This window comes from Abramis brama, assembly GCF_963993115.1.
Source record: "Abramis brama genome assembly, chromosome: 2".
In the NCBI taxonomy this organism is placed as follows: Eukaryota; Metazoa; Chordata; class Actinopteri; order Cypriniformes; family Leuciscidae; genus Abramis; species Abramis brama.
Window position 1 is genome coordinate 30,727,274 of NC_139964.1, and position 15,856 is coordinate 30,743,129.

The 15,856-nt window shown below is 35.1% G+C and overlaps 1 protein-coding gene across 3 annotated transcripts in view; it reads left to right on the forward strand.

Annotated features, from left to right (window-relative positions):
• Nucleotides 1–15,116, forward strand: part of sorcs1 (sortilin-related VPS10 domain containing receptor 1) — a 218,114-nt gene extending 202,998 nt beyond the window's left edge. Inside the window, exons 20-27 of one of the 3 annotated variants that reach the window (XR_014603923.1) lie at nt 2,256–2,389; nt 2,542–2,665; nt 3,115–3,227; nt 5,051–5,185; nt 7,363–7,462; nt 7,713–7,818; nt 11,516–11,678; nt 12,815–15,116. Coding sequence is in view for 2 of the 3 variants with exons in the window: in XM_084096285.1 (XP_083952411.1) it covers nt 2,256–2,389; nt 2,542–2,665; nt 3,115–3,227; nt 5,051–5,185; nt 7,363–7,462; nt 7,713–7,818; nt 11,512–11,678; nt 12,815–12,879 (944 nt within the window). In the remaining variant the exon portion in view is untranslated. Of the gene's footprint in view, nt 1–2,255; nt 2,390–2,541; nt 2,666–3,114; nt 3,228–5,050; nt 5,186–7,362; nt 7,463–7,712; nt 7,819–11,511; nt 11,679–12,814 lie in introns of all 3 variants that reach the window. The other 2 variants (XM_084096285.1, XM_084096286.1) reach the window with 2 other exon arrangements.
• The last annotated feature ends 740 nt before the right edge of the window (nt 15,117–15,856 follow it).

The following is a 15,856-nucleotide window of genomic DNA, read 5'->3' on the forward strand; positions in this document are numbered from 1 at the left end:
GCAACTACATGTCAACTTATTCTTATTGGAATATTAGTAGACTGGTAGGGTTAGGGTTTGTAGAATGTTAACATACTTGCAAAGTTACTTTGTAGTTATAGTAAGTAGAATGTCTGTTTAGGGAAAATCATAATAAAGTGTTTACAGATATTAAGCAGACAATCTACTAATACTCTAATGATTGCTACTTGACATGTAGTTGAAAAGTTACTTGTAGTTATTATTAGAATGTCTAAAGTGGACTATCCAAATAAAGTGTTACCGAATTAATTAATTGTTACCACATTTTAGCTTGTTTAATATGGTTTAACAAATAGTTCATATAAAATGCTTAAGTGAGTGCAGCTATATTTTGCCTCTATAATATATAGTTAAGACCATTATTGAACTGCATTTATTCCTCTAAAAGGTTTGAAAAGTCATCAAAAAGCTTCATTTTGGATGTACTTGCCCCTTAATGTTTTGAAGAAGAAGAAAAAGTGTGGTTGGTCATTTCACATGTTGGTCAAATGGCCTCTTCCTGTCGACGTGGGTGGTTCTTGGCCAGAATATGAATTAGACTTCATGCCAATAATTGAACAGACTACTCTATCCTGTTATGTAACAAAGTCTTGTACTAATGTTGGAAGATGTTATTTTAGCACATTCTAAGAACAGATGGCCTGAGTTCTTGTATCTTTTGTGTGTGTGTGGTTTGAGTCTGTGTTTGTGCTATAGGAAGCTCATCACATATCAGCAATTATCTGAGCATTTTCATTGAAATTTCCAGCCTTTTCCTCATGTCCACCTACTCAGTGAACTTGCCACCCCCCGCTACATTCAGGCAGACAGATGCCTCCACACTGACATATTGATCAGGGAGACGAAACGCTTCCAATCTGTCAGTCCTGTCGTGCCAGGCAATGCAAATAGGCCCCTTGGTGCATGAGCTGAAATTCACACGCAGATGGCTCTGTGTCCCTAAGAGAAGTATTTGTGAATGAATGAATATATGGAGGAATCATTAAGAGGATGTTTAGTTTGTGTTGTAACTTTGTATTCTTTTGGCTTTTTTTATTCATCTCATTCAATATAACTCAGTGTTTTTGAAACAAGAACCACATTCCACCATAACTTGGCCACATATAATTATATGAGAATATATACACTAGCCTACAGTTCAAAAGTTTGGGGTTGGAAAGTGTTTGTTTTTTTTTCTTAATGTTTTTGAAAGAAGTCTCTTATGCTCACCAAGACTGCATTTACTTGATCATAAATATAGTAAAACAGTAATATTGTGAAATAATATTTTAATTTAACTTTTCCCTGCCAGCATTTTTTTTTTTTTTTAAACCAGTCACCGCCAGCGTATTTGATCATTTTCTCAAAAATGTCATGGCCCCCAGAATATTTTGTTGTATGAATATCTGAATATGCAATATATATAAAAAAAAACAAAAAAAAAAACAGTCCCTCTGCTTTCAAACAACAACAAAAAAGTTTTATTCTAGCTTCATCCATTACTTTCTTATCAACACTTGAATGTGGGTAAGTTTCATAAAGAACAATATTTTGAGCAAAAATATGAGAAAATGCCGTTTCTGTCAAAGGCTACATCCATATCATTCAGAACGATGACCAAATACATAGATGGAGTAGATCGAGTCCATCAACAGCCACTAAGGTTGCACAGTCCTAGACCTCGTCCTGGGTCGACATTTCATTCATTAACATAAGGAAGTTTTGATTCATATGCTGTTTAATGTTGATGATCGCGTTATTTTACATATGCATATGCTTACATATGATATCTCTTGTTTCTGCATCTCGTTTTGATCAGGAGATTCGGTACTCTTTCAGAAGATGCGTCATAGCGCCCCCTACCATATAATAGTAAAAACACGGAAAGCCGGAAATTTCCGTCAATGGCGGGAAAATGGTTAAAAGATCTTTTTCTTTTTTTCTTTTTATTATATATTTTAAAATAAAACATTTTTGGAGACCATCAAAATAAAGTATTAGCAAATATTAAGCAGAGAGTCTACTAATAGTCTAATGACTGCTAGTTGACCGTCGAAGTGGTAGTCTATTGTTAGTTAAAGTGTTACCGAGTCTTGTCACTAAAACAAAACAAACGGGTTCTCTCATCTGTCTTTAACACAGCAGGTTTGAATATACTGTATGATGAAGTCAACAAGATTTGAGAACTAGCGAACACTGTTTCACTCTCTGGCTTAACCGACCTCACTTTTATTTTTCTTTCTCTCTTGGAGCAGGTCAGCTGGAATCTGTTCATCTCTCCGCCCCTTTTGTCGCTGTGAAAAATAAAGAAGTCAATCTGACGGTGGTTCTCTGGCCAAGCCAAGTGGGAACAGTCACCTATATCTGGTGGTTTGGAAATAATTCAGAGGTAAATTCTCCATGTGTCACTCACTGGACACCTGTGCATGACTCTGTGTGTGTTTTTATCTCACCGGCTGCCATGTAAATAAAGTTGGCATCTTCAATGCGATACGCTGACAGGGCATCCTCTTGAGAGTCTCTTTCACGCTGTATTCACAGCCCGTGATCACGCTGGAGGGGAGTGTGGCTTTCACGTTCTCTCGAGAGGGAATCAGTGTTGTCACTGTGCAGGTTTCCGCCGGGAATAACATCCTACAAGACAGGAAAACCGTCGCTGTCCATGGTGAGTTCAACTAAAAAGAGCAGTGTTTTTGTTGTTTTTTTGCTAATTGAAAATAAGATATAAATATTAGATGTATATAACAGCACCTCCACAATAAAATCAAAATTATTTCAGAAATTCAACATCACCAAGGTCTCTTCATTTTCAACCATGCCCATCATGTAGAGAACACTAAACACATTTTGCAATTAATTTTTCATGCATAAAAAAAAAAAATATTCAGCCCCACGCCACATTTTTCTCATTGGATATCCTCAGAAATGAGTCATGGAAAAGTGAAGTCGAAATTAAATGCATTCACAACCCATTTCAAGCACTATTTCATACAGTAAATTCACGTGTTGAAAACAAATGCTGCAACACGAGCCTCTCCAAAATGATTTGTGATTTAAAAAAAAACACCTTTTAATTATAAGAATATAAGACTTTTTGTTATATTCCAATAACAGAATACTTCAGATCTCATCTTCTTGCCTTTTCATCCAATCTGGATGATCACAACCCTGATGTGTCCGAATGGAGACTTGATGTGAGTCGAGTCATTAAAACCTCTATGGTGCAGGTGAGTTCAAACCATTTACCGCAAACAATAATCTGCCATTAAAGAGTTCAATCTATAATACTTCATTGTGTATGTAATATAATACAGCATATAAGCAAACAGCCCTGAAATTACTTCACTACATTACAAAGCATAATATCATACTTTTTACCACTACATTCCATAAAAACATATCGTTCCTCGTTATTTCGCAAAAGCAGTGTCTGATTCGTGAACGAGAGTTTATTCTTTCATGTGAATCAGTTGAGTTGGTTCATAAATAACATTGAACAATTCATTCACAAATTGGATCCAATTGCAACTGTTTTTGAGTCAACAACTCACTGATTCAACGATCTGGTCTGATTGAGCTGACTAGAATAAATATATGGTTCATCATCAGTATTTTTACTTTTATATACAAGTATATTAAATATCAAGTACTTTTGCACTTTTACTCAAGTAAAAGTGAAATTGAGTACTTTTACTGGAGTAATATTTACCTGTATGTTTACTCAAGTACTTGCCCTGTGTACTTTGTTCACAACCTTTAGAGAATCTCAATTTAAAGTGCTATTTGAGTCTCAAAATATAAATTCCAGATATAAAAAGTGTGAAAATATAAGTGTAGTCAGGATCTTTGCTGGGTTTTCATGCTCCACACTTTGGTTGTGAAACATCAGCTTCTAGATTCGCCTTCACTGATGGAGAAACATCACCGTGACAGGAAAAACACAAATATTCAAACATATGGCATGACAGACCAAATAATCATCGGTGTTCTCCCTCACTTACCCCTTGGCATTTTCAAGAGGCCGTTATAAGTGAACATTGGGACTTTCTTTATGAATGTTTATGGAATGTGACACTTGAGAATAACGGTTCTCATGTGAGCCATATGCGTGTTCTGCTCCAATTGTTTATTGGTAATGTGTGTAATGAGTTTTGCACTGGGCATATGGACAGAAACGCGGTGGACATTGTGACCTTGCAATATGAACCAGGGAGGATTTTATATATTTATATTCTGCCTGAAACAGACACAAAAATATGCATATACCCTCATTTTGGTCCAAACCCAACTAACTACAAGTGTGTGTGTGCGTGTGTGTGTGTGTGTGTGTGTGTGTGTGTGTGTGTGTGTGTGTGTGTGCTAAAAAGGAGAAATACTGAATACTGAAGAACTGATTTGTTGCAAGAATGAGAACAAATTATATGTGACATCACTGTCAAATCAGCTCAACCCATATAGAAGACATGAGGGAGTAAATTATGCTGAAATGAATATTTTTGAACTAAACCTTTAAATGTATTGTAGCTGTAATTGACCTTAATGATAAATAGTACAGTAAAATAAATAAAAAAGTAATAGTATTAATAATAACATTAAGTAAAAAATATTATTTTATGTTGTTATGGATTTGATTAGAAATATAGTAAAAACACTAATATTGTGCAATATTATTACAATTTAAAATAACTGTTTTCTAATTGAATATATTGTAAAATGTAATTTATTCCTGTGATGTACCTGAATTTTCAGCATCATTACTCCAGTCTTCAGTGTCACATGATCCTTCAGAAATCATTCTAATATGATGATTTGCTGCTCAAGAAACATTTATTATTATTGTGACTATTGAAAACACTTTTTGAGGGTTATTGCATGAATAGAAAGCTCATAGAAAAGTATATTATATATACATCATTGAGGTTTCTGGACTGGGAGCCCAAACATTAAAACTGTAAAATCAATCGCACAAGAACATAAGAGTTAAAGGCCTCGTCTTTTTTACCTCAGTTGATTCTTGTGTTTCTCTAATCCTCTGTTTCTTGGTCTCCAGGCGACGGGAGTGAATCCTGAACAGCTGTTGGTCACTGTGTTGCCTGGACTTCCCACAGCGGCCGAGTTCTTCCTGTTACCAGACAAACAGCTGACAGAGGGCAAGCCAGACAAAACAGCTTCTCATTTAGACCAGGTACTGGACTTAAGCCTTATCCGACACTATGCATGATCTTCACACTTTGATGCCCATCTCTGTCATGAAACACTGAGCTAGCGAATGTTTTGCTTTGCGTGTGTCTCTTGATCAGAAGAAAGAACATGTTATCATCAGTCCTTTTTTTTTTAATACATTTTTAAGGATAGTGGATAAAATGGGAATCTTGACGAGTTTCTTATGGTCTCCAGCAGATGTCAATGTTGGCATGTTTAACACTTGAATTAAACCCTGTTTTTACTGGTTCACACTTACACCAGATTTTTCTTATTCAGTTTTCTTCTGAAATTAAATAATTGGTATATAAATACACTTTAATTTGCTACTTCAGAAAGTATCTGTTAAATTCCCCCTGTAGTCAATAATTTTATCCCTTAAAACTCATCTTTGATCACCAAACTTACAGATTTAAAAGTTTTTTTCATAAAAAAAAAAAAAAAAAAAAAGTTCATGCCTTAAAATAGCTTGAATGTAACTCTACACCCTTGCCTCATTTAGTATACGCGGTTCTATGAATATGCAAATTAGCCCCGCCTCCACTCACTCACACCAGCTCAGAGACCCACTCGTTGACGTGATTGGTTACAAGGTAGTCTGTGAAACATTTGCACATGGTTTGTCTTAAAGCACATTAAAAACACCACATAGACATATAAACAACATTTAAAAGCTGGATTTTCACCACAGGGGGACTTTAAAAATGAAAAAGTGGTTTCCGGATGTGGATGTCAAAGCTCAATGAGATTTTCTCATTTATTATCTTTCTCACCTGCAGTTGTGGGTTTATTCTTTAGGTCATGGGTAATTCTGTCCATACCACATTAGGGCAAAACTGAGAACAGCCATTGCTGAATATGAGAAGATGGCTCATATCCTCCAAAATCACGATGCAGAGTCATCTGTATTTTTTTTCTAGGCAGTGATTTCTCACCATACATACGGTAGAGAAGGTCATTAGTAATCCATCCACTAGATCATTCAGTTCTTATGGGCCAAAGATATTATATCACATATGAAAGAGGGGTATCTGCATTTTGTGGGTGTCTGTGCAGGGGTGCATTTAATTATTTATTTATTTATTTATTTATTTATTTATTTATTTATTTATTTATTTATTTATTTTCCTCATCCAAACCTACTTTGAATATACAAAGGACCTTTCATAGCAGATCCTCATAAATCTCACTTCAAGGGTGCCATGTTCAAAGTAAAATGTGTAGATAGCCTTATTAAAAAAGTATAATAGACTTACTGACCCTGGTACAATTCATAAAGAATGTAATTATTCATGGAATGGTCTAATTTTAAAAGGGCGAGGAATAAGGATGAGGGAGACAGAAGGTGAGAGCGACAAAGAAATAAAGGAGCGCAGAAATAAGTCAGGAGTCATTTAGTAAATGAGACAGATTTAATAAAGCTTTGGAAGAAAGAGTGAAAAAAGGGACTCTTGGAAAAGGAAAGTGGTTTTGTGTGAGGTTTATCTATCTATCTCCGTCCATCTTTGTATCTATCTATCTATCCATCCATCCATCCATCTGTAGGGAATGATCTTAAATTCCTGCCAACTCCTTTACGATAATTATATTAATTATATATATATATATATATTTTTTTTTTTTTTTGTCTGACAGACAAGAAAAGTACAAAAAATTCACTAAAGAAATCAAACTGTAAGCACAATGTTTAAGAATGACCCTTTAAAAAAACCCGGATCTGCCATAATCAAGCACAAAAACAAACAAGAATTGGCTTCATTTTGGGAGGGAAATTGTGATCTGCTTTCAAGATTTATGCATACATAAAAGAGCCTGACAGTCAAGGGCTCTGTGTGTGTTTGAGGGAGAGAAGAGTGAGATGTTAGGCCTAAATGAAATCCCACCCATGTCATATATCAATATTTGTGAGTGAAGGTGAGTTGATTTATGCTGAAATGTCTTTCCCAGTGTGATACCGGCTCATGTAATACAAACATCACGCTTGTATGTCTCAACACTGCTCACAAACGGGGAAATCAAATACAGGGCACGAATATCTTATTTCAGGGTTACGTGATTGTTTATGTCATTTAATAACAGATTTGGATGTATAGTACGGCAGCGTTTTCTTATCCAACGTGGTGTGAATATGATTATGTGATGATGTGATTTTCCTTTCAGCTCTCAGAACTGGTCCTCAGTGCTCTGAATCAGAATCTGGTTCAGTTCACACTCAGACCAGGAGTCCAGATCACGGTATACGCTGCTCATTTATCAGCAGGTAAAGAATTGGAATCAAAGAGTGTTGTTTTCTAAATATGAACGAGACAAGAAAGACTTGCAACTTAAAGGAATAGTTCACCCAAAGATGAAATTGATCACTGATAATGAACAATTCTAATATAACACTGGTTGTATGGTTGTGAGAAATGAGTTTTGTGTCTGTTTTATTAAAAGGAGGGTGGGAAACATGCCATTTCCAGACTGTGCACTGACAACAGCTTGTCTGCCTTATTTTCCCCTGTGTCTAGCGCCTCTAGTGGATACAAGCGAGAATCACAGCGGCTCAGCTATGCTCATGCTCCTCTCTGTGGTGGTGGTGGGTTTAGCAGTGTTCCTCATCTATAAATTCAAAAGGTATTGTTATCCATATTTAAAACCTCATATTTAAATCATAATGTATATGTTTTCTGTAGAAATATGGTTAGCTTTTTAAATTTGTTAAATGTCTAGTGGAAAATAATCAAAATAAATGTGAAAAATGTGAAAATAAAGTTTGAGAAAGCTTGAAAGGCAAGTTATTTATAAAGTAGTAACAAAGTAGCTAACTGCATTGATGCTATTTAAGAGATAAAAGTATATTTTTAAATGCATAATTATTTGATATATTTTATTAATTGATTTATCTTTATTTTCAAACAGAAGTGTTATCAGCATTATGACAGCATTCAACAGCATTATTTACCTTAATATAATGTTTGTTCAGATTTAAAAAAAAAAAAATATTCTAAGGTAACGCTTTATTTTAGTGTCCTTGTTACACGTTACATGTAGTTACTGTAGTAATAACTATACATTTTGCATAATTACATGCAACTAATCCTAAACCAACCCTAACCTTATAGTAAGTACATGTACACTGTAAAAAAAAAAAAAAAAAAATTGCTGCCTTAAATTAAGTACAATCAACTTGGATGTTTAAGTCAGTTCAACTTAAATTACATCAAACTGACGTTAAAAAATATAGTTTAAGTTTGTATAACTTATCAAAATAAGAAGCAATTTTCAACTTTTTTCATGAGTTAAAGCAATGTAAAAACACATGTTGTCAAAAGTTATTGATCATATATTTTTTTTACAGTGTATTATTTTTAATCAGTATTAATAATTAATAATTAATATTAATAAATAATTGTTAATTATTATTAATCAGTACTTGAATGTATAATTTACACTGTAACACACCTTAAAAATAAAGTGTAACCTATTCTAATTATTCTAATAAATTATTCTAATAATACATATTTTAAATTATTTTGTTTAATGCTACTACAAAAAAAAGCCAAGCCGTTGTCTGCACAGGGAATACGAGGCAAATTGTTCTCATTCTCTCAGGTCAGGCAGTTTAGGTGTTGTAGCTCAGTTTAGCAAATTACTGAGCGCATATGTGGAGTGGTGATTCACCCTTTCCCTGTTGCAGAACCTTCTTTCTTTTGTCCTAGCGCTCATAAGAAATGAGAAATGTCAGTCAATGCACAGACATTATCAATATTTAGCCCTTTGAGTTTTTCAAGTTGACCTTTATGAAATGTTAAATGATTGCACAGTTTCCATCACCGGACTGAGAGAGAAAAGGGCACGAGAGGTCAATAAGACAAGATCTGGAGACAGGAGAGGGAGATAACAGAAGTGCCAAGAATTTTCCGATGCTTTAATATTTTTTTGGACGCAACAAGCTCTCATTCAGTGACACTACAGCCACCGCTGACTTCCTGAAGGAACACTTCTTGTTAATCAGTTCACCCGAAACTAACGCTAAAAAACTGCTCTAACAAATACAGAAAGCTCTGAATAGATGTAAATGGGTTTAGAGCTACATGAGTGCGAGTAAGTGGTGTCAGAATTTCCGTTTCATTGTGTGAACTGGTCCTTTAATGAGGGTGTTAGATCACATCTTAATTAGCTGTCCGTTCGTGTTGCGCTTTCTTCCTGCTAAATCCCTCTCCAGTTGTATTTTGCAAAACAAATTTGCTTTTGAATCCTCTTAGGCAATGCCCTGTTAAAGCTCTATTCTGGTTTTCGCTTGAGTGACATTCTTCCCTCCGTAACGATGCGGACCAAGTCGGATGAAATCACCTCTCTGAAAGGGCGGTCTTGATTTAACAGCTCAGTTCTAGCCCCTAAGTGAGACTTTTCACACAAAGGTCTTTTTTTTCTTCTTATTCCCGTGTCTCATTACAAATGTTTCCCTGAGGCAGAGCCCAGATTGCGTTTTGTAAATGCAGGATACCGCATTCACAAACTATAAACACATGCTTCCTGTGATAAACTAACAGTGATGTGAACTGCAAAGCTGATAATGTCAGGGCCGTCGGAAGGTTTGGAAAAAGTGCAGAAGGGCACATTATGAACCTTTTCAGCTTGCCTCGTGAATATTAATTAGGTAATGTTCGCCCAGTGAAAGATAAGCGTCTGCTGGCTACAGTAGATCACCTGCTGCGCTTTAATTCGCATACTTAAAAGTATGTACTGTTTTTGTGAAGAAAAAGTACATACTTTTGAGTGTGTAGCAGAATAGTAGGCAAGCTTTGGGTCATAGGCCTACTACTTCGTCATAATTTCGTCACCGCTTAAACTGCCCTGTCAATCATCTTGTCGCAGTTAAAATCCTCCACATTCAATTTAATTGAATGTCCTACCGTATCAGAGAGAAATGTAGTAGCACGTTGATCTGCCATTTGTGGGTGTTTCATGTCTAAAACTCTTCTTATGTGTTTGCATAATGATCCATTTAAAGGTTAATGACCAAACATATCTTTATAAACGCTCACAATGTTGTTGCAGATGAAATATAATATGGATAACATTGAATAAATCAATTTTCGTCAGGTTAGATGCTGATTATTAATCACTCAAAGCCCTTTATCTAAACCTAGTTAACCGTCAGTCTTGTACATCCGCCATGTTTGTGGTGTTTATTTTTTACACATTTTATCGTTTGAAGTTCTAATCGAATCCTCATCCACGGTGCAATGGGTTTGAGGCAATATTAGCTGTTAGAATGTGCATGGATGTGCACTTCGGATTCTAACCGGAAAAAGTAGACCATCCGGGTATCTACTCATTTCAACATACTATTTAGGACACACTAATTCTGATTGCGAATACTATTTAAGACGGATAGTATGCGAATTATGACGCAGCAACCGTCTATAGCAACATTGTTTGTTTTTTTACTCAGTCAAACTACTGTACATCTTAAATTAGGCACTTGGCTACAAGTTTTATTATAAATATCACTTTATAATTATATATAGTATATAGTAGTGTGATATATATATATAATGTATATGTGTGTGTGTGTGTGTGTGTGTGTGTGTGTGTGTGTGTGTGTGTGTATAAAAACACTAATGTTCAAAATGTTTTTAAAAAATGTATTTTATGCTCACCAAGGCTGCCTTTATTCGATTGAAAATGCAGTAAAATCAGTAATATTGTAAAATATTATTACAATTTAAAATAACTCTTTTTCTATTTCAATATATTTTAAAATGTTATTTATTCCTGTGATGCAAAGCTGAATTTTCAGCATTATTACTTTATTTCCGCATTATTATTAAGTCGTCAGTGTCACATGATCCTCCAGAATTCATTCTAATATGCTGATTTGCTGCTCAACAAACATTTCTTATTATTATCAATGTTGAATTTGATTAATACTGCATTTATTTGAAATATATTTTTTTTTACAATATTATAAATGTATTTACTCTCTTTTGGTCAATTTAATTTAGTGATTAAAAGTATTACTTAATTATTATCATTTTTTTAAATCGTACTGACCACAAACTTTTTAAACAGTAGTGTATATTTAAATTATTAAGATGGATGAAACTTTTAACATAAAATTGTTAATTTCTAACTTAAAGATGAATAAATAATTTATAAAAGTTGAAGACACATGTCCCCTTCAGTAATTATGGTTGCTTACCGCTTGATAATATTATTATTATTTTTTCTCACCCTGTTTGAAACAGGCTGATTCCCCCAAGCATATCTTGTAGCATCAAGGTTTGTTTGCCTGTGTCTCATTGTAAATCTTTCCTCAAGGAAGATCCCAGGCCTCCACATCTATGCAGCGATGCAGGACGAAAAAGAGCAAGAAATGATCCAGAGTCCAGTTTCTCCCATTGACAGCACACCCAGCTGCAGTTCTCAGAGAGAGCTGCTCACATCACTGGAACCTCTGGACACAGAGCCCAACACCCAGACCATTGGTGAGCACCTGCTGGGCACCGTATCACATACTCTGATGCTTTTCCATTTATCACATGCCACTCAGATTCTCTCTTATACTACACTAAGGGCCCTATCATATAGCCGGCGCAATGCGGCTCCAGGTGCGACGCAAGTGTTTTTTAACTAGTTTCAGCCTGACGCAGTTATCATTTTCACGTCCTACGCCACGTTGTTTAAATAGCAAATGCATTTGCGCTCATTTGTGCGCCCATGGTTGTGCTGGTCTGAAAACGAGGTGTGTTCAGGCGCATTGTTGGCGCGTTGCTATTTTGAGGCAACTGAAATAGACTGCGCCATTGACCAACAAAACCCTGGTCTAAAGTCAATGGCACAGTGGTTTTTTGTGTTATTTAAAGAGCGCGTTCGTAATGTGCGCCTATAGGCGGGTGCACAACGCACGTACACGCATGTACACACACCAGCACACAAACTAGCCAAATATTAAAAATAAAAGGATTACATTGCAAAAGATTAATATTGTGTACATAAAGATATGGTGGAATCCGGCTTGTCCCGTTGATGGTCTGCTTGCGCGCTTTAACCTCGTGCACGAGCAGATCTATTTCCTCGCTAGAGAAGCGTTCAGTTTTTCAGCTTGCAAATTCCGTCATGTAAATAGCGAATCCGCCACGGCGCGAGCGCAACTGGCTTTTAAAGGGAATGGGAGATGAGACTCTGATTGGTTTATTGCACGTTACGCCCATAACACACCCATTACTCATTAAGAGAATAGGGACAACCCTTTTAGACCATGCGCCGGGTGCACCGACCATTTTTCCCATAGTTAAACTAGCAAAAGTGGATTCAGACATGCCCTAAGTGCACTTGTTCCATGCGCTTTAGACCATGCACTTAGATTGTTAAAATAGCGCCCTTTACCTGTCACTCGGCTCAGTCGGCGTGTGTTAGGCAACTTCTTGTAAATGCTTCAGCAGATTTGTTGGAAAAGGTGTTCTTGTTGATTGCAGGCAAAAACATTGGTTGCTTGACTTATGGTCCCTTGGTGATGCCTATAATAAATCAACAAAACAGCAAATGTCATGATGCATTTCAGCTTTCTAGGCTGCCATGTGAATGTTGCCACTGTCAATTCACACTGTTGCTCTTTTCCCAGAATGCATCAAACCTCATCCACGCGTCAAATTCTCATCAGATCTTCCTACGTACATCGACGTTTGAACTCTAGACTCCGCCTACGTCAAGGACTTTGGTCATGCGGACACAAAGGTTTCAAGCTTTATTCAGTACTTGTGCATGTTGGACATTAACTTTACTGTGCTCTGTGAATACTAGAACAAACTTTGTACAGCTTTTTTATATGTCTGTGTATTCAATAAATCATTTTTGATGCTGTTCATTTATAAAGACGCCAGTGTGTATAAACTTGGAGGGAAAGGCCAGCATGAGGGGTGGAAAACGAAAATTATTCTTGGTTAACTGTCCGTTTATTTTTTATTGTTAACAGTGGCAGTACAGTATTCATGAGAGTAAAACATGGACGTGTGACATTTTGGAAGTGTTTTAATAATAAACTGTACATTTATTAATGATTATTGTAAAATGAAACATTTCCTGGGTTTCATTTTGTAAAGCTATATTTAGCACATCTGTACTTTACATGTAACACAAAAATGTAGGTTTTATCATTTGACTCAGTTTAATGCGATTATTCATGAAGCAGATTTAATGTTGAAGCTTGTTTATCTTCTTTTTTTTTTTTCTTTTTTTTTTTGCAATATCAAAGTATTTTTCTCATAGTAAAATAAATTATGTATTTCTAGGTAGAAATAACTGTTGGTTTATAGACACATCAATCAGTGTCAAGATATGTTGTGTAAACTGACATAAGACATTGAGACACATCATGGCAATTTCATACATAAACAATTTTGTATGAAATAATTTGTGCACTCACAGGGGGTTACATGATTTATGTTTTGATTTTGCTTCTCTTTTTTTTTTTTTTTGCATTTAAATTCAGTCATGTCATACCAAAAGCTGACGGATATGAATGTATGATTGTGTAAGTACGTGTTTAAATATTTAAGCCTTTTATTTTCTTTTACTATGCCCTCTTTATTTTTTAACAATATAAAATCACAGGGAAGTGACGAGCAGTTACTTGAACTAATAAATTGACTAGTACTATTCAGAAATCACTCATTACCAAAATGTCACGTACAGCAGGCATCATCCACTATTACCTGCATTTCATGTCAAATTATTTTATTTGACCTTGTATAGTTTGAGAATTTAACACAGTCTATCCATATTGGTATATGACTAATTTGGCTAGTTAAAAGAACATAATTATACCAAAATACAGTTTGCATGGACCTGGGGCAACAATAAAATTACATACAATTATATGATTATTTGCATTTTATTATTTATTTGTATTATTATTGATATTTACATGTAGCATTACAACTCATTGAGAGCAACTACATGTCCTCCTGTTTATAATAATGGTGCTGTTACACACATGGCAGAGATCATGGTCCTCACGTTATCTTTATGCTATCATCTATCCGCTACTATCTTTTTCTCCACTATAGCATTTTTATCTATGGGATGCTTTCCATTTCTTCTCTTCTTTCAATATTTGAATATCAAGGTCATATTACAGCTATATTGCCAGTTTTTCTATTCTCATACATAAATGAATACAAATGGAGGTCATCTTTATTACACAAATGTCAGAATATTGAAGACAGCATGTTTAAAAGGGAATTTTTAATGGATAATTTTATTTCAATTGTCCTTGTCCGTCACCTTTTGTACACTACCTATAAATATCATGTCACAGCAGTAGAGAGGATATTCATACCTAGACAATTCACTACGGACTTGATACAATCACAGTACAGATTATATTTTCATAATATCATGAGCGCTGCAGTCTGACGCTGTCTTTGGCATACGATACGATGGACGACAAGACTCAAGTTATGAGTCGAGATTGTCAATCAAATGAGCGCAGGGCATTGTGGGAAAGGGGGAGGGACTATAAAATGAGCAATAGCCCACATCAGATAGAAAAATAAATAACATATTTGACTAAATCAATATCTGAAGATCCAGACTTAAAAACGTACCTGATGGCTGAAGAGAAATGCATTTCAATTAATTATTAAACTGAGTTGTACATTTAGATTGAAGACAGAGATTATATAACTGTTGTTAAACCACTGGCTACAAAACAAGACACTTTATGAGCTCTGAATGGACAAACTGTGGCAGCCAGGAAATCAAAATCCAGCGCTGCCACTTTACTCTTAAGAGTAAGGAAGATTATTTTTGTAGAAGACGAGTTTTATTACTGTAAAGATTTTATATATCTATATATATAAATATATAAAAAAAAATAGGTGTCATGTTTTTTTTTTGTTTTTGTTTTTTTTTGTATATATATATATATACAGTATCTCTTTCTTTGACCTCAACTCTGTGCAGTGTGGAATTGTTTCTGTTTGGTGCAATCATATTTATTAAATGAAATCAGTCCCTGTAATTGTGTTTTGATTTTCTTACAGTATTTGTAAAAACATTATGTAATTTGCTGAAGTAACCTTTAAATCATAGATAATAAAGTATCAATCAGTCAAATGGTCTGTTTTTATTTGAATAATAGGCTTGCCTAATAGGATATGTGCAGGAATAATAGGATAATGCATTTTTAATGTGTATGCAACCTTTTATCAATGATAATATAAATAATAATAATAATGTTCCAAAAAAATATTTTTCTTGAAGCTATATAACAATGTACGCTCCTATCCTTATGCGCCAGAGAAACGCGGGCGCCGCCATCTTTAGAATATTGTCTTTGAACTTCCGTTTTTGCAGTCGCTCTGTATATTTCTATGGCATTGCTGTCCAGGTGTAATTAGCTTTTGAAGTGGATTTACTTAATGTGAAGTTAACGAAAGTTATCATGAGGACTGTAATGTTTAAAGCAGATGTCTTAACAAATGTCAGTAGATTTTAAAACAAGCCGTTCATTCATAAATACACAATATCGCTGTGAAAACACAGACCGGAAGTCAAAAGACAACGAGCGCAGCGCTGAAAAGGGGCGGGGCTACATAAGGTCTATACAAAAGTATGGGGTCTGTAAGAATTTGCATTGATTTTAAAAGAAGTCTAATGCTCA